This window comes from Giraffa tippelskirchi, chromosome 3 (assembly GCF_054371585.1).
Source record: "Giraffa tippelskirchi isolate mGirTip1 chromosome 3, T2T-mGirTip1v1.2.pri, whole genome shotgun sequence".
Classification (NCBI taxonomy): Eukaryota; Metazoa; Chordata; class Mammalia; order Artiodactyla; family Giraffidae; genus Giraffa; species Giraffa tippelskirchi.
In genome coordinates, this window is record NC_137277.1 from 53410699 (window position 1) to 53430489 (window position 19791).

The 19791-nt window shown below is 37.2% G+C and overlaps 1 protein-coding gene across 2 annotated transcripts in view; it reads left to right on the top strand.

Annotated features, from left to right (window-relative positions):
• Positions 1–19791, top strand: part of HSF5 (heat shock transcription factor 5) — a 50902-nt gene that overhangs the window by 12207 nt on the left and 18904 nt on the right. For both annotated transcript variants that reach the window (XM_081585215.1, XM_081585214.1), the window contains exons 3-5: positions 4552–4649; positions 7417–7938; positions 10092–10269. In XM_081585215.1, the coding sequence (XP_081441341.1) occupies positions 4552–4649; positions 7417–7938; positions 10092–10269 (798 nt within the window). The remainder of the gene's footprint in view (positions 1–4551; positions 4650–7416; positions 7939–10091; positions 10270–19791) is intronic.

Sequence of the window (19791 nt, forward strand, 5' to 3'; positions counted from 1 at the left end):
TGTTCTGGGAGCCTGTATTGTCAGTTTATCTGGAAAGGTCTGATTTTGTTCTTATGGAGAGAGGGACTTGGCGTAGATACACTAGGAGGATTTTTAAGCAAAAGCACAATTATATTTTATTTTCTTTTCATTGAGGTAAAAATACATATAGGATTGACCATTTTAGCCATTTTTAAGTGTACAGCTCTGTGGCATTAAATACATTCACATTGTTGTACTAGCATCACCACCATCCTTTTCCAGAACTTTTTTGTCTTTCCCCAGCTGAAACTGTGTACCTAGTAAACACTAACTTCACATTCCCCTCTCGCCATCTGGTGGCGACTACCATCCTGCTTTCTGTCTGGAAGAATCTGATAACTCTAGGAACCTCATATGAGGGCAATCATATATTTGTCCTTGTGTGATTGGCATCTTTAACTTATTCCGAGTCATTGATATTGTGGCATGAGTCAAAATCTCCTTCCTTTAAATGCTGAATAATTTTCTGAAATTTCCATATGTATGGGACCACATTTTATTTATCAGCTCACCTGTTGATAGACACTGGGTTGGTTCCACCTTTTGGCTATTGGTGCTCTGAACTTGGTTCTACAATAATATGTTCTGCTTTCACTTCTTTTGGTTATAGACTCGAATACCATTTCTTTACCTCACTGTAGATGAGAAGATGTTGGGGGTTCTACTTGCTGTAGTAACTTCAGTTCAGTTCAGTCACTTAGTCGTGTCCGACTCTTTGCGACCCCATGAACCGCAGCATGCCAGGCCTCCCTGTCCATCACTAACTCCCTAAGTCCACACAAACCCATGTCCATCGAGTCTGTGATGCCATCCAGCCATCTCATCCTCTGTCTTCTCCTTCTCTTCCTGCCCTCAATCTCTCCCAGCATTACGGTCTTTTCCAGTGAGTCGGCTCTTCACATCAGGTGGCCAAAGTATTGGAGTTTCAGCTTCAACATCAGTCCTTACAATGAACACCAAGGACTGATCTCCTTTGGGATGGATGGTTGAATCTCCTTACAGTCCAAGGGACTCTCAAGAGTCTTCTCCAACACCACAGTTCAAAAGCATCAATTCTTCGGCGCTCAGCTTTCTTTATAGTCCAACTCTCGCAACCATACATGACCACTGGAAAAACCATAGCCTTGACTAGACGGACCTTTGTTGAAATTAACTTTACTATTAGGATATTTTTCCTTTTGAGTATTTCTTCACTGTTGATACTGTACTATTCCAGAGTAGCTTCAAGTCCAAAACATTTTAATTATAAATTTGTACTACCTACATTGGATAAAGTATATGAACTTGTTTTCCTAACCTATAGTGGATGTGAAAATTTTTACCTTTAGATAAATTTTTAGTAATCTATTTTTGCCATAAAAGATGTCATCAACTCTTATATGTGAAATAGAAATTGTTCACTATTTCCAGCTTTTTATTCTATGTGCGATTCAATGCTTTAAATGAACACTGCCTTCAGAAAGATACTGAAGGATCTTTATGGAGATGAATGTGTCTTCATAGTGATAAACTCAGTTTTATAAGTGTTAGTACTTTCACAGTGCTTTCCTAATACACACTAGGTTAATTGGTCATGTATGAAGCACATGGTTGTATTTTTATAACTAGATTTTCATATCCAGTGAACTTATTAATACTTTGCTTTGTTCTGTTTTGTTGACTGTATGAAGTAGGACTGCACTGGTAAGTAAATAGCCATTGAGGAGTCTTTTTGGATTACCTATTCACCTCCCTTTCTTCATGCAGGTACCTTTCTACTTTCCATTTGTAACTGGACACTTGAAAGGACAGTCACTATTTTGGTGTTTCCTTAGATACCAAATCAGCTATCAACTATATATTAACATATTCACTTGTATATTATATTTTATTGTATATTCTATTTTATTTTTTCAAGAAATTTGTTTTAAGGTACACTTTAATAACTATTCATAATGTGTAAACAGTGGCATCAGATTGATTATAGCACTATCAGAAAAATAAAGCTAATACCTTTCATTGACTTATTTGTAACAAAACACTTTTATGGTGCCCTGATGGGTGAAAGATCCCTTGGAGGAGGAAATGGCAACTCACTCCGGCATTCTTGCCTGGAAAATTCCATGGGCAGAGGAGCCTGAGGAGCTGAAGTCCATGGGTTCACAAAGAGTTCGACATGACTGAGCACACACACAGGCGATAGGTGAAACTCTACAGCCCCTGACTGAGTCCTTTCTGCCACTAGGGGGCTGTTTTCCTTAGCTGTTAAAACTGGAAAAAGATCTGTTTTTTTCAGTTTCAGCAAACCCTGCAGACCCCTCCTTAGTTTGGATTTAACTTATTTCCCAGGGTATTTATGCTTTTAAATATTCTGGGAAACCAAATTCCAATCCAAAAATTTTTGTGTATTTGAATAATCTCCAAGGATATGGGAAGTGACAGCTGCTTAAATTTTATGTGGCCATCCTAGTAATATCTAGCTTTTTTAACCACTGGAATTGTTAAAATTATGTAATTCAGAAAACATCAACCCTTATATTCTTATTTGAACTAGAATTCTCTCCATTATTTTAATTTTTTATTTCCATGTGTAAAACTTAATGCCTTAAAATGCACATGATATAATAAAATATTTCTCTTATACCTTTTGAACTTCTGACATTTTAAAAATCCATAGTCAGTAATGGATAAAAAGGGAAGCATTTTGATGCATTTTTTCAATAGTTAGGCTAATGTACTTCAAAGATTACAGAATGAGATTAGTAATTTTACTAGCGTATTCAGAATATGAGAAATGTGGACCAAAAATGTTGCCACCTGTTAATAAAGACACCTTAAAAATATTCCACGAGTGGAGTTCTAGTAAAATTAAAGTATTACAGTTTTGGAAGAAAGATTAGGGAAATATGATACATTGAAGAGCATGTACTTTGCAGTTTGATGATTGCCTCTGTCACTATCAGCTTTGTGAACTTTCAGCACATTTTTTAACACCTCTGAGCTTTAATTTCCTTATTTTTGTAAAGTAATGCTAATATCTCATTCAGTTGTTTGGATTAAATGAGGCAATACGGGTAAAGGACCTTGGACTGTGCCTGGAATATGTTAGGTGCTCAGTAAGTGTCATACTCTCTTTAATCCAAAGGTGTGATGTTATAACTGATTCTCATTCATTCTGGAGATTCTCTCTCTGGAAAAGAGGAGACTCAACCAATTATTAAGGCTGCATCTGTAAGTATGGGGACTTCCCTGATAGCTCAGCTAGTAAAGAATTTGCCTGCGATGCAGGAGACCCCAGTTTGAGTCCTGAATTGGGGAGATCTGCTGGAGAAAGAATATGCTACCCACTCCAGTACTCTTGGGCTTCCCTGGTGGCTCAGCTAGTAAAGAATCCTCCTGGAGTGTGGGAGACTTGGGTTTGATCCCTGAGTTGGGAAGATCCCTGAAGAGCTCCTGGAGAAGGGAATGGCTACCCACTCCAGGATTCTGGCCTGGAGAATTCTATTCCATGGGGTCACAGAGAGTTGAACACGACTGAGCGACTTTAACTTCACTGTAAGTATGACTATACCAGTACAAAGAATTGAATCTTTTCATGGTATCCTAACTATAAAGAGGAAGTTTGGAAAATGTATTTCCTTAGCTAAAATCATAGCTATTTGTAGCTATTTGATTGCTTACTGTATGCCAGTGTTGTTCTTAGTAGATACTGTTATTATCCCTATTCTATTAATAATAGGATACAGAAATGGAAGCCCAAAGGGATTAACCTTGCTCCAGCTTATGTTCTTGTTGTTTAGTCACTAAGTCGTGTCTGACTCTTTTTCAACCCCATGGGCTGTAGCCCACCAGGCTCCACTGTCCTTGGGATTTCCCAGGCAAAAGAATACTGGAGTGGGTTGCCGTTTCTTTCTCCAGGGTGTCTTCTTGACCCAAGGATTGAACCTGCATCTCCTGCATTGGTAGGCAGGTTCTTTACCACTGAGTCACCAGGGAAGCCTCAGGTTTATATAGCTAGGCTCCAAAGGCAGACAGTCTACCTCTAGATCTGAATTCCTAACCACTTGGCTAAATGATTAAAACACTCTTTTTCCATAGATTTCACTGGATGCATCGTATATACAGTAGGAGTGTTTGGAGAGTTTTTATACTTATTTTATACTTAAAAACACACCTTCCTCCAAATGTTTGTTACTATTAAAATGATTGAAATAATTATTTTAGAATTCTGAGTATGTTCTGATATTTTCAATAAAAGGAAATTACTACTTTCAGTAAGAATAAACGTTTGGTTAGAAATGTAGCAAAATATTTAGGTGCTAAAGGATTCATTTGTAAAAGTAGAAATGACCCTTTTAAGTGACTTTTAAAATTGCTTTATTACTGTTTGTTTTCAACAAATAATGGCACCTCATTGGACTAAATATATTTTATTGCACCCACAAAGGAAAACTTTTGGAAGTTTTTGCTCCCAAGTTGAAAGAGAGGAGCGCCTTGAAGGCTGTAGATTTGTGTGGGTTGATAGCTTTTCTGTGTTTGGCTTTGTTCCAGCTGTGCTGCAGTGCTGCTCGCCTTCCACCCACATGGACGCGCTCAGTAGTTGTGTCACCCCCACTGCCTCTTCCTACGCACACTGCAACTACTTTCAGGTAAGAGGCTGGGAACCATGGACATTCTCTGCATCAGGAACAGTACGGTCGACCAGTTGACCACGCAGGGTTTCAGCGTGTAATTTTATCTTAATGAGTAGCTAGAGGTAAGTTGTGGATTATGGCCTGTTTTTCTCAATTCTAAAAAAAAAAAAAGAGTTGATGTAAATGATGTCTGAGGCTTCTTCCAGGCCTACACTGTCTTCTGGGCCTACTGTTAGGCACTAGCCACATGTAATCTATTTAAATTGAAATTAATTAAAATTAAATAAAATTTGAAAATCATTCCTCAGTCACACTAACCACATTTCAGATGCTTAATAATTTCATATGGCTCTAGTGGCTACCAAATTTTATAGCGCACAGAACATTTTCCTCATTGCTGACAGTTAGTTGAAACAATGTTGTTCAACTGTCAGCAGTGGTAAAACTGAATACTGTGGTAAAATAATTCATTTTTCCAGGTAAGCTCTAAAAGTATATAAATCACCAAATGACAGATCCTTCCAAGATAGCACAGATACTTTTTTTTTTTAAAGGAGAAAGGGAAAATGATGTAAAAAATGAGAAATCCCCCATGTTATAAACACCACACTTCAATCATTTTCTCATTATTTATTAGGAAGCAATTTCTTTGATTTAAATGTTGTAGACTACCAGTTTTAGGATAAAATTAAATCCTATGTTTGTATTTTTATGTTGCAATTCCTTAAAGATTGGAATTGTTTTCCTTTGATATCATGTAATCATGATAGCTTCCATTCTTAAGAAAATACCTTACTAGTGGCATTCCAGTACTCAAAAGAGCATTCCTTTTTTTCTTTTTTTTAATTTAGAAAATATACATTGGAAGCCAAATTATAATCAGACTGTTGTTTGGAGAGTACAGAATCCAATCAAGGGGACTTAGATGGACATATTTAATGGCAGATATCATCAGGCATGTTAGTCTAGCTGTTTCATTTTCACTGGAAGGACATGTGTATCTCACAAACTAGATGCTCTTATCTGTAGATTCAGGCATTCTCTCCCCTGGGTCATACTAGAGATACTTTGTTGGTGTTTCTATCTTGATTATATTTATGTTTTAAATAAGTTATTTAAAACATCTTTAAAGACTTTTTTTTATTGCAAATGCAATACATGTTGATTGTAGGAAAACATAGAAGTAGACATAAAACTTTTATTTTAAAAAGTTTTTTTAAATTATGTATTTATTTATTTTTGGGTGTGCTGGATCTTCACTGTTTTGCGCTGACTTTCTCTGCTGTGACGAGTGGGGACTACTCTTCCTTATGGTTCAAGGGCTTCCCATTGCTCTACTTTCTCCCATTGCGGAGGACAGGCTCTGTGCTCATGGGCTTCTGGAGTTGCAGCACTTGGGCTCAGTAGTTGTGCCATGCAGGCTTTAGTTGCCCTGCAACATGTGGAATCTTCCCGGACCAGGGATCGAACCCGTGTCCCCTGCATTGGCAGGTGGATTCTTAACTACTGCATCACCAGGAAAGTCTGCCATAAAATTTTTAAATGGAAAAAAAGGAAGTATTTCAGATGCCATTCTGGAAATAATTGCAGTTAAGTTTTGTTGGATTATAGATGTGGTGACTGTGCATGAATGGTCTGTATATTCTAATGGTTAAGAGCAAGAATTCTGGAGTCAGGCAAACCTAGGTTTGAAACCTGGATCTGTTAGTTATTTCATTGTGACTTTGAATAAATTATAAAGTTTCTCTGAGCTTTAGTTCCACTATTTGGAAATGGAGATTATCACATTTCATAGGCCTCTTATAAGGATTAAATGAAATAATGTACAGAAAGCACTTTGTGTATGCCTGGCACATAGTAAGAACTCAATAAATGGTGTACAGCTATAGTACAGTAGTTTGATGTTTAAGCCATTTAGATTTACATTGTTTGGCATTAGTGGCCTTCGAATTATTGATGCAATCTTTGTAGTGTGTTTGGCGACATTGACTCACTACCTATTTTATTTAATTGTAATTCTTCCATATCTTATGTTTATAACCTGATATAGTCAACAAATGATTATTGAATACCTACTCTGTGCAAAGCTCTGCATTTGGCAACAACTCATTACATATTTTATTTAATCATTATTCTTCACTCTTCTGTGTTCATAACTTGAGGTTGTTCATCATCAGATGTAATTGTGCATAGTACTACGTATAAGAGAATACATCTTGAAGATATCAGTCTAAAAGTGACACCTGTTTTAATCTATTGTTTTAGTATTAAAATAATCTCAACAAAGGACGTTCGATATTCCATCCATTTTTCCCCCAGATTATTTGGAACAGAATATCAGTATCTCCCCCTGAATCTATTGAAGCATTGGTGGACTTGTGAGCAGCCTGTGTTTATTTCTTTACTACATTCCTAAAACAGTGTATGTTTTTTGTCTGTCAACCTTTCTAAAAGAATTTGATACATAGACATTTTATCAGCAAATAGGTATTTGGATACTATAGCTTTTTTTTAATTTTATGTACTTTAACCTTGAGAATTATTGGTCCATTCCAATATTAAAACTTAGCATAGTGGTCGACATATAATAGTTCGTGTGCTAATGCTAACAATGGAGTTAAAGGTGCCACTGCCGAAAACTTGACTGGCATTCAAGTTTTCTTAGTGAACTTCACGTTTAATTTGTTTATATTTAGCATTCATCAACCTAAATGTTTTTGCTTTCCTCCTTAATCTCATATTTGATTTTCTATCCAAAGAATCCTATTTTCTCTTTTCCCAGAATCCTCCAATGCAGTCTTCCTATCCAGTTGAATTTCTGCCTTCTAATTGGCCTTGCAGTGCTACTGATGAAAATAAAAAGACAGAAGTAAACCTAGAGGCTGTTTTTCAGATAGTAGATGAGTTGCATTCCTCCCCTAAATTGGAGATGGTCAAGGTGGAGCCTGTTGAGAATCAGTGCTCAACATCGCAGTCTAATAGAGGCCAACATATCCTAGCTAATTCAAACAACAGCAATCCATCTTCCACAAGTCAGGCTAGCCAGCTGGAGCCACTTACTCCTGTAGGCTCAGATATTACGTCTTTTGTGGTCGGAACAGAACAGGCAATTACCTGCTCTCTACCACAGTCACCTGAGTACATCTATACCATCCACCCAGCTCAGCCTGTTGAAAATACTACAATGCAAGAGTCTGCAATCAACCAGCAAGCTCACATCAAACTGAAGGAGCAGCTAAGTCATAATCCATCTCCATCTTCAGTAGTGTTTGTGCAGGAAGGGCTACCATTCAGCACACACCAGGTAAGAGGCAAAGAAAAATTCCTAGTAATGTTCAGAGATACCTGGTGCTTCTTGCTAAAGACTGTTGTAGTGGGGACTTTGTCCTGGTTTTATTTCGGTTTAATGTGAGTTCATTATGCTTTCCAGAAGGATCATGTCCCAGTGATTCTGCACAAAGCATTTCAGAAAGAAGTAACCTTAACCGTCAGGCTTGCTCTCACTATGTTATGGTTTGAATGAACACTGTGGTATAAGACGTGGCAATATTTTCATGTTAAAAACATCCTTTGAGTTTTGCTTCCAAACTTAATTTGAATGGACTAGGTGTGCCTGCTGGAGAAGGCAATGGCACCCCACTCCAGTACTCTTGCCTGGAAAATCCCATGGACGGAGGAGCCTGGTAGGCTATAGTCCATGGGGTCGCTAAGAGTCGGACACGACTGAGCGACTTCACTTTAACTTTTCCCTTTCATGCACTGGAGAAGGAAATGGCAACCCACTCCAGTATTCTTGCCTGGAGAATCCTAGGGACGGCGGAGCCTGGTGGGCTGCCGTCTATAGGGTCGCACAGAGTCGGACACGACTGAAGCGACTTAGCAGCAGCAGCAGCAGGTGTGCCTGCCTGATTAAATTCCACTTCTCAGATGGATGGTTTATCTCATAGATAACATCAGGACTTTCCTGGCCATTTGTAGCATGGAGGTAAGGAGATGGTTGGAAGTATTTTCATACTTTCTTACAACATTATTGAATTCTAATTTGACTTGACAGCATACTGTGTGTGAATTTCCTTGCTAATATTCTCATTCCTAAGGCAGAATTCTGACTCTGGTTTGAGAGATATATTCTGAGGGTAGAGACTAATCCTTGATCACTGCTAGCTTATGACCAGAAAATGAATAAACTCACATTCTAAAAAATAAAAGTATATCCAAATTAAAATCACTTTTGTGATTAAGTGTTTTTTTCTCAATCCTAGTCTGATATATATGTATTTCATTTTGGATTTTTTTCTTTAATGGAGTTGAAAATGTCTTCATTTTTAGAAGTTCACAAGATAATTTTTTGGCAGTTGTGTGTATATTTTGGCCACACCATGTGGCTCATGGGATTTTAGTTCCCTAACCAGGGATTGAACCTGGGCCCTCAGGAGTGAGAGCACAGAGTCCTAACCTCCGAACAGTGAGTGAAGTCCCCTGGGCAATTTTTTTTTTAATGCATTCTTTTCTGGCTAACTTAAGAGTCAAATATCTTAAGGTTTCTATCAACTCATTGTCCTTTTTGAGCCCAAACATTGAGACCCACTGTACTATGTATTAAAATAATATTATAAATTCAGTAGACCACAGATAGGCCCTTTGTGTTTCAAATATGCCTGTGAAAAGATCATGAAATGTGTCTTTATTCCTTCATAGTCACGTCCAAAATATTAGATTTCATACCTTAAAATTGCATTCACACAGTTTCTTTAAAAAAATTTGGATATCACAGCTTTTGAAAGCTGTATTTTGAACTTCTAGCCCTACTTCATTATATAGTTTTATTTTAAAATAAATTCATTAATAAATAGAATATTTCAGAAATTGGTCAACTTGACAAAGGGATTAGGTATTCTCAAGAAAACATAGGAACTCCAAGAAAGAAATCTATGTATCATAAGCAAGGAAGATGTAGATTTTATAGAGGCTGAAGCTTATACAATTTTGAAAGCCTTTTTAAGACAAAGAAAACAAAATTAGTAGAATAAAGTATTCACGGCCCTTCTGACATCATCCAACAGGATCATACCTATGGCCATTCCAGTATCACCAAGAGGGGAAATCTGATGGAAGAGATGCTAGAATGGGAAGATAGTGGTATTAACCAGTTATAAATTGTGTGTGTGAATTTTATTAAAAAAATGAAGCTTCATGGTGAATCTTCTCTGATCATAAGTAAATATTTTAGCTCCATAGACATTTCAGTGGTTTCTGTATGGGGAAATATACATCTTACTACCAAAGATTCAGATTAGCTTAGCAAAATTGGATAGTATCATTCATAAGGATTAAAAAGCCTTAACGATCATGTTTGTTGGATCATTTTTCTATAATAGAACTCTTTTGATAAAATATCTTAACTTTTAGTAGCTGTTTGGGGGAAATTTGGAATAATGAGTGGGTTTAATATTTTAGGTGGATGCCAGTGTAAAATGCCAGACCAATCCACCTGAGAATATCTTGCCTTCAGAACAAATGGGATTCCTTATTTCAGAAATGGGGCCTGCTAGCAAGCCTAGTAAAGACATGGATTTATCCACTCCAGCCAGATATAGAGAGCGAAGAAGCAACTCACAGCAAGGAAAGTCCCCTGGTAAGGATTGTTGTTCTCTGGAATGCTCGCAGTAGAATCATAGTGTGGAATTAATTTCTGAGTGGTCTTCATGTATTATTCATAGTTACACTTATCACATTGCTGTTTAATATAACTAATTTTAACTGTTTTTTCTTAATAATCCCTGTAAAGTTAAGTACAAATTATATTTCAGTATTGCATGTAAAAATATGAGCTTTTGAAATGAGAACATAGTAAGTAAAAGCAAAAGAATTTGGATTATTTAACTAGGAGAATGCAGGGATGAAAGACGATTTAATAACTGCTTCAGATGCCAAAGACTTTGTAATTACAGAAGTACTTGTTCTTTTATTAGCAGAGTATAGTACAAAAGGGCATGTTCTTAAATTGTGGCTAGAAAAAATAAGATGGACATTAAGATATTACCCTGAGCACACTATAAAGTATGACTCTGTATCAGTGGGATTTTTCTTGTGGTTTGTAGGAGCCCAGAGTTGGTGATTGTTTTAGTACAGATGGTGTTACTCTTTTTAGGGGTATGGACAGAGTCTTTTTTAAGAAAATAGTGACATCTAATAAAACATGTTTCTTATATGATATGATCCAAAACCAAGTCATCAAAGTCTTCAGTAGACAATGTGAATATTATTAAATTATATGCATATCAGAGGCATGCAATTCAGTGAATTAAGCAATCAGGTCAAACAGTCATTTTAACCTATAAAAATTGGAAGAATCTTGGGAACTTCTGGAGAATTTTTCCCAAAAGTAAGCTAATAGTAATATGATCAAGGTATTGTTTTGACTCACAGGGTTCTTTCTGCAAAGTGCCATTTAGACCATGTCTCCCTGTTCATACTGTATGCACTGTTTGCTGAGTGCAGGGTAGGCAAGGTGTGAGCTAAGAGGTTGGAAGAAAACTCGAGGAGCTGTAGGAACTGCAGCTATTTCTTCTCTCCTGGCTGGTACAGCAGCCATAGCAGCAGACATAACATAACCTCTCTCAAGGGCTTTCCAGGTGGAACTTATATATGCTCACAGAACAAAAGTAGCCCATGGCCAAGCAAGTACCTCATGACACACATGCTCAGTGCTATCCGATTCTTTGTGACCCCATGGACTGTACAGTCCATGGAATTCTCCAGGCCAGAATACTGGAGTGGATAGCCTTTCCCTTCTCCAGGGGGTCTTCCCAACCCAGGGATTGAACCCAGGTCTCCCGCATTGCAGGCTGATTCTTTACCAGCTGAGCCACAAGACAAGCCCTATAAATCATCTCAGTTGTTACATAATCATTATTCAAAAACGTGGGGTGAGAGAGAGAGGGCGTGAGGAGAGAGAGCCTGACCACCACCATCTTGGCTTATTTGCTCTTTCCCTACTGACCAAAAACTATCTGGACCACTCATCTTATTTGGTAAACTTAACTTGTACAGTTGCTTTTAGTTGAGTATATGATCCAGTCTGTAGTCAGAGATTAAGATTTCTTACCACTGAAGATGTTCAAAACAATGGCATAGACTTTAAAGGCAATTTAGAAAAGGACAGTAGTGAATATTAACTGCATACTCATTTTTATGCCATACTGCAAACTCGATGAAAGTGGTATTGTCATCTACTTAAAGATCAGGAAACTTAAGCTTGGAGAGGATAAGGAACTTGTTCAAGATCACATTAATTTAGCTAATATTCTGCTCACAGTCCTTCTGTTGACTGTGTCCTTTGATGCACAAAAGTTTTTAAGTTTGACTTTGTCCCATGTGTCTATTTTTGCTTTTATTGCCTGTGCTTTTGGTGTCATACCCAAGAAATCATTGCCAAGCCCAGTGTCATACAGTTTTTCCACTGTGTTTTCTTTCAGATGTTTTATAGTTTTAGGTCTTATATTTAGGTCTTTAATCCATTTTGAGTTAATATTTGTAGATGATGTAAGATAAGGTTCCATCTTGATTCTCTTGCATATGGACATCCAGTTTTCCCAGCACCATTTGTTGCAGAGACCTTTCCTCATTCAGTGTTTTTGGCATCCTTGTTAAAGATGATTGACCATATGTGTGAGGATTTATTTCAGGTCTCTATTCCAGTCCATTGGTCTGTTTTTCTGCATTTATGCCAGTACCATATGATCTCTGTTTAACTATTCAGTTCTGCTGTTGTAGCACAAAAGCAGTCATAGATAATACATAAGTGAATGGTTGTGGCTATATTTCAGTAAAACTTTGTTTACAAAAAACATGTGCTGGGCCCAATTTGACCTAGAGGTTGTAATTTGCCAAGCCCTGAGTTAGACTAACAGCTTATTTCTGAAAAACAGCAATGGAAGCCAGAAAGGAGTAGAATCATATTTTCAATATACTAAAAGAAATCTGCAGTCCTAGAAATCTCTACCCAGCAAAAAGATTCTTCAATGATGAAGGCAAAAATGAAGACAAACACAAAATCAGATAAACACAAAATCGAGAGCATGCACCACAGCAGATAAACATTAAAGAAAGTTCTGCAGGGTGTTCTTCAGGCAGAAGAAAACAAGGAGACAAATTGTAGTTTCCAGGATAATCACCAACATAGTAGAAACAATCCAAAAAAAAAAAAAAAGGCAGGAAAGGAGGAAGAAAGAAATGAAAAATAAGGAAAAGAGAAAACAAATAATAAAGTGGTTGACCCAAATTCAACCAATGCAACTATTATATACGTAAATGGTCTTAAAATGTCAAAGGCAGAGATTGCTAGAGTAGATTAAAGGGGAAACTCCTACTGTAGGCAGACTACAGGAAACATGTATTGAAAGTAAGTGGATAGAAAAAGAACATGCAAACAGGAAGTATGAGGTGGCTGATATGATTATTCTTAAGTATCAGATAAAACAGACCTTAAGACCTAGAGTGTTAAAAAGAGGGCCACTTCATAATGATGAACAATTTATCAGGGAGGTATGACAAAGAATGTTCAAACTACCACACACTTGCGCTCATTTCACATGCTAGCAAGGTAATGCTCCGAATCCTTCAAGCAGAGGTTTCAACAGTACATGAACCAAGAACTTCCAGATGTTCAAGCTGGATTTAGAAAAAGCAGAGGAACCAGAGATCAAATTGCCAACATCTGCTGGATCGTAGAAAAAGCAAGGGAATTCCAGAAAAACATCTACTTCTGCTTCATTGACTATGCTAAAGCCTTCGACTGTGTGGATCACAACAAACTGTAGAAAATACTTAAAGAGATGAGAATATCAGACCACCTTACCTGCCTCCTGAGAAACCTGTATGCAGGTCAAGAAGCAATAGTTAGAACTGGACTTGAAACAATGGACTGGTTTCAAATTGGCAAAGGAGTACATCAAGGCTGTACATTGTCACCCTGCTTTTTTAACTTACATGCAGAGTACATCATGTGAAATTCCAGCCTGGATGCATCCCAAACTGTAATTAAGATTGCTGGGAGAAATATCAGTAACCTTAGACATGCAGATGATACCTAATAGCAGAAAGTGAAGAGGAAATAAAGAGCCTCTTGATGAAGGTGAAAGAGGAGAGTGGAAAAGCTGGCTTAAAACTCAACATTCAAAAAACTAAGATCATGGCATCTGGTCCCATCACTTCATGACAAATAGATGGGAAAGAAATAGAAACAGTGACAGACTTTTCTTGGGCTCCAAAATCACTATGGACAGTGACTGCAGCCATGAAATTAAAAGACACTTGCTCCTTGGAAGAAAAGCTATGACAAACTAGACGGTATATTAAAAAGCAGAGACATCACTTTGCCAACAAAGGTCCATATTGTCAAAGCTATAGTTTTTCCAGTAGTCATATACGTATGTGAGTTGGACTATAAAGAAGGCTGATTGCTGAAGAATTGATGTTTTTGAACTGTGGTGCCGGAGAAGACTCTTGAGAGTCCCTTGGACTGCAGTGAGATCAAACCAATTGATCCTAAAGGGAATCAACCCTGAATATTCACGGGAAGGACTGATGCTCCTTACTCCTACACTTTGATGCAAAGAGCCAACTCAGTGGAAAAGACCCTGCAGCTGGGAAAGATTGAGGTCATGAGGACAAGGGGATGACAGAGGATGAGATGGTTGGATGGCATCATCGACTCAATGGACATGAGTTTGAGCAGACTCTGGGAGATAGTGAAGGACAGAGAAGCCTGGTGTGCTGCAGTCCACGGGATCACAAAGAGTTGGACTCGACTAAGTCTGAAAAACAACAGCACATCAATTATAAATGTGTTTTGTGTAATAATACAGCTTCAAAATACATGAAACAAAATAACAAAAAGAGAGAAAACAGACAATTTCTCAATGTACTAGGATATTTTAATACTTTTATATAAGCAGTTGATAGAATAACTAGACAAAATATCAGCTAAAGACATAGAAGATATGAACAATGTAACCACCTTGATCTAATTGGCATTTTTGGAACACTGAGCATCCAGTGCTTGCATCATATATTCATTGTTCTCAAGTGCATATAGTACATTTACCAGATAGGTCATTCACTGGGCCATAAGACAAGTCTCAATACATTTAAAAAAATTGAAGTCATACAAAGTGTATTTTCTGAATACAACAGATTAAATTAGAAATCAATAACAAAGACATTAGGAAAAGATCAAATATCTGGAAATAAAGTAGCATACTTCTAAATAATTTGTGAATCAAAGACAAAATCACAAGAAAAATTAGAAAATATTTTTAACTGAGTGACAATCAAAATACAATATCCGAGTTTGTGGGATGTAGCTAAAGCAGTGTTAGAATGAAACATACAGCTTTAAAGGCTAATAGGAAATAAGTAAGACCTAAAATCAATGACCTGAGGTTTTACCATATGAAACTAGAAAAAGAAGAGGAAATTAAACCCAAAGTAAATGTTAAAAATAGAAGCAGAGGGAATTCCCTGGTGGTCCAGGGGTTAGTACTCAGATCTTTGGATTTTCCACCTCCAAGGGTGTGGGTTCTATCCCTAGTCCAAGATCCCTAAAACTAAGATCCCACAAGCCATGCAACATAGCCAAAAATAAATAAAGTAGAAGTCAGTGATACAGACGACAGACTAGTTGAGAAGACTGACAAATATAAAACTAGCTCTTTGAAAAGATTGATAATTTTGACAAACTCCTAGCTAGACTGATCCCCTGAGATCACAAACAGAACACAAATCATAACTATTAAGAATGAAAAAGAGACTAATAACCTCAGAATCTATGAATGGTAAAAGGATAATAAGAGAATACCATGGACAGTCTTACGTCAATGAACACAGCTATGTAAATGGAATAGACACATTTCTTAAAAAATACAACTTGCCAGAATTCACACAAGAAGATCCAATGAATAGCCCTACATCTTTTAAAGAAGTTGGTTACCAAACATTTTCCTCACAAGAAGAAAGGAAATTACAGACTAATAATCCACATGAATATATGTGCAAAAATAATTAACAAAATATTAGTAAATTGACTCCAACAATGTATAAAAATGATGATGGACAAACCAAGTAGAGTTTGTCTCAAGAATGCAAGACTTGATTGTATTTTAAATGTTAAACCATGTTATTCATCATATTAACAGAATAAAGGAGAAAAACTATGACAGTTTCAGTAGATACAAGGAAAGCACTTGACAGACTTCAGCACACTTTAGTAATAAAATCTCTCAACAACATAGGGATCACAGAAACTTTTTCAAACTGATAGAGAAACATCTATAAAATATGTATAGAAAGGATCATGATCAATAGTGAAAGACTAAGCTGTTTACCCCTGAGATTGGGAACAAGGCAAGGATGCCCACTTTTACCACTCGTGTTCAGTATTGTACCCATGGACCTAGCCATTGCAATAGGCAATAAAAAGTTGTAAAGATTGGAAAGGAAGAAGTGAAACCGTATTTGCAGATGATATGATTACTTATGTTAAAAATCTGGGAAATGTAGCAAAACTACTAGAACAAATAAATGAATTAGCAAGGTTATGTCTTGCTTAGCAGGACATATAGTTAATATGCAAATACAATTCCTTCTTTATAAATTAGCACACAATTGGAAAATGAAATTTAAAAAAATCAGTTACAATAGGACCAGAATCAAAAGATACCTAGGAATAAACTGAACAAAAGATGTCTAAGACCTCGACACTGAAAGCTACAAATTTTGCTGAAAGGAATTAATAAAAATTAATGAAAGAAATGAACTTAAATAGAAAGATGTGTCATGTTCATGAATAAGAATACCCAATATTGTTAAAGTGACAGTTCTCCCCAAATTGATCTATAAATTCAATGCAATCATAATCAGAATTCTAGTAGACATTTTTTCTTTAATGACAAGCTGATTCTAAAATTTAAAAGAAAGTTCTAAGGACAGATTAACTAAAGCAAGCTTTAAAAATAAAAAGTTGGAGGAGACTTTATCAGATTTACCATCCTGAATCATCAGGATAATCAAAAAAGCAAGAGAGTTCCAGAAAAACATCTACTTCTGCTTTATTGACTACACCAAAGCCTTTGACTGTGTGGATCACATCAAACTGTGGAAAATTCTTAAAGAGATGGGAATACCAGACCACCTTACCTGCCTCCTGAGAAATCTGTATGCAGGTCAAGAAGCAACAGTTAGAACTGGACACAGAACAACAGACCAGTTCCAAATAGTACATCAAGGCTGTATATTGTCACCCTGATTATTTAACTTCTATGCAGAGTACATCATGCGAAATGCCTGGCTGGATGAAGCACCAGCTGGAATCAAGATTGCCAGAAGAAATAACAATAACCTCAGATACGCAGATGACACCATCCTTATGGCAGAAAACAAACAAGAACTAAAGAGCCTCTTGGTGAAAGTGAAAGAGAAGAGTGAAAACATTGGCTTAAAACTCAACATTCAGAAAACTAAGATCATGGCATCCAGTCCCATCACTTCATGGCAAGTAGATGGGGAAACAATGGAAACAGTGGGAGACTTTATTCTTTTGGGCTCCAAAATCACTGCAGATTGTGACTGCAGCCATGAAAGGAGTAAGCCATAAAAGATGCTTACTCCTTGGAAGAAAAGCTATGGCCAAACTAGACAGCATATTAAAATGCAGAGACATTACTTTGCCAACAAAGGTCCCTCTAGTCAAAGCTCTTTTTTTTCCAGTAGTCATGTATGGATGTGAGAGCTGAACTATAAAGCTGAGCACCAAAGAATTGATGCTTTTGAACTGTGGTGTTGGAGAAGACTCTTGAGAGTCCCTTGGACTGCAAGGAGATCAAACAAGTCAATCCTAAAGGAAATCAGTCCTGAATAGTCATTGGAAGGACTGATGCTGAAGCTGAAACTCCAGTACTTTGGCCACCTGATGCGAAGAACTGACTCATTGGAAAAGACCCTGACGCTGGGAAAGATTGAAGGCAGGAGGAGAAGGGGACGACAGAGGATGAGATGGTTGGATGACATCTCCGACTTGATGGACATGAGTTTGAGGAATCTCTGGGTGTTGGTGATGGACAGGGAAACCTGGTGTGTTGCAGTGCATGGAGTCACAAAGAGTCAGACACGACTGAGTGATTGAACTGAGGACTTAACATAAAGCTATAATAATCAAAGTAGTTTGGTATTGGTGAAAAGGGAGGCAATCAGATGAATGAAACAAAATAGAAAGTCCAGAAATAGATCCACACCTATGTGGTCAATTGACTTTCAACAAAGGTGCTAAGGCAAGGCAATAGAGAAAGGAAAGTGTTTCCAACAAAAACTAACATTGACCCATACCTCAACACCTCACATAAAAATTAACTAACTAATAAAAAAGAATAAAAAAAGAAATTAAACATGCTTTACAGACCTAAATTTAAAACCTATGAGTATAAAACCACTTGGAAAAAAAAAAGACAAGCTTTGCTCCTTTGGGTAAAAATTTCTTAGGACACAAAGTATATGATCAATAAAGAAAAAATTGATGAATTGGATTTCATCAAAACTTAAAACTTGCTCTTTGAAAGATATCTTTCAGAAAATGAAAAGACAGGCCAAAGACTAGCAGAAAATATTGACAACACATACATCAAAACAAAGATAGTATCTAGAATGTGAAAAGAACTCTTACAATGCAATTGAAAGGTGAGCAGACAACAGAAGGAGACATTTTTCAAAAGAAGATATACAAATGGCCAGGAAGCACATGCTGCTGCTGCTGCTGCTAAGTCGCTTCAGTAGTGTCCGACTCTGTGCGACTCCATAGACGGCAGCCTACCAGGTTCCCCCATCTCTGGTATTCTCCAGGCAAGAACACTGGAGTGGGTTGCCATTTCCTTTTCCAAGTAAGCACATAAATAGAGGTTTAATCATCAGAGAAGTCAGATTAAAACTACAGTGAGAGAGACTTCCTTGGTGGTCTAATGACTAAGACTCCAAGTTTCTGCAGGGGGCCCAGGTTTAATCCCTGGTCAAGGAACTAGATCTCATATACCACAACTAAAAGTTTGAATGCTACCCCTAAAGATCCAGCATGCCGCAGTGAAGACTGAAGATCCACTTTGCCACAACTAAGACCCGGCGCAGTCAAATAAATGTTAAAAAAAAAAAAAAACTACAGTGAGATACCACAGCACACCAGTTAGAACGGCTAATATTTTTTTAAAAACATAACCATACCAGGTATTGATGAGGCATCTGGAACTGGGAATTTAAAATAGTGTAACCACTTTTGGAAATAGCTTGGCAGTTTCTTAAAAATTAAGTTAAACATATTTCTGCCACCCAACCCAGCCATTTCCACAGAAAGACTATTATACAAATATACATGAAGGTTTATTTGTAATAGTTAAACAGGCTTGGACTTCCCTGGTGGCTCAGATGGTAAAGAATTCACCTGCAATGCAGGAGACCTGGGCTTAATCCCTGGGTTGGGATTAATCCCCTGGAGGAGGGAATGGCAACCCACTGCACTATTCTTGCCTGGAGAATTCCATGGACAGAGGAGCCTGGCAGGCTACAGTCCATAGAGTTGCAAAGAGTCAGACAGGACTGAGCAAATGTTCATTAAATGTCCATTAAAAAGTGAACAGGTAGACAAATTATAGTATATCCATGCTATAGAATACTCTTCAGCAATCAAAAGGAACACATTATTGATACACACAAATCATTATGTTGAAGTGGTGCTGGGGAATATGCATGTCTTTGAAGCAATCCAGTTTTTGTTGCCTGCTTCTGTTAGAGTGGACCTAAAGGGTCTGAGGATTACTTTAGCGGCTGAACAGTCACACATTTTAACAGGCCAGGCTTTTTATTTCTCTGGCATTTTAATTCTTTCAAAAGAACTTGGAAGACTTTGTTTCTCTTTGGTCATTCCAAACGTGTGTTAGAGATCTCATCTAGGTAGTTTTTAAGCCTGAAAAGTCTGGTATTTGATTTAGTGTTTGCACTTTGCCCATCCTCTTCCCTCAACCTAATGGCACTTTATATTGAGATATCTGAAAAGATGGGTTTAATCGAAAAGATAACACTCTTAATGTGATTTTCATCATAGCCGATCAGAAGTACT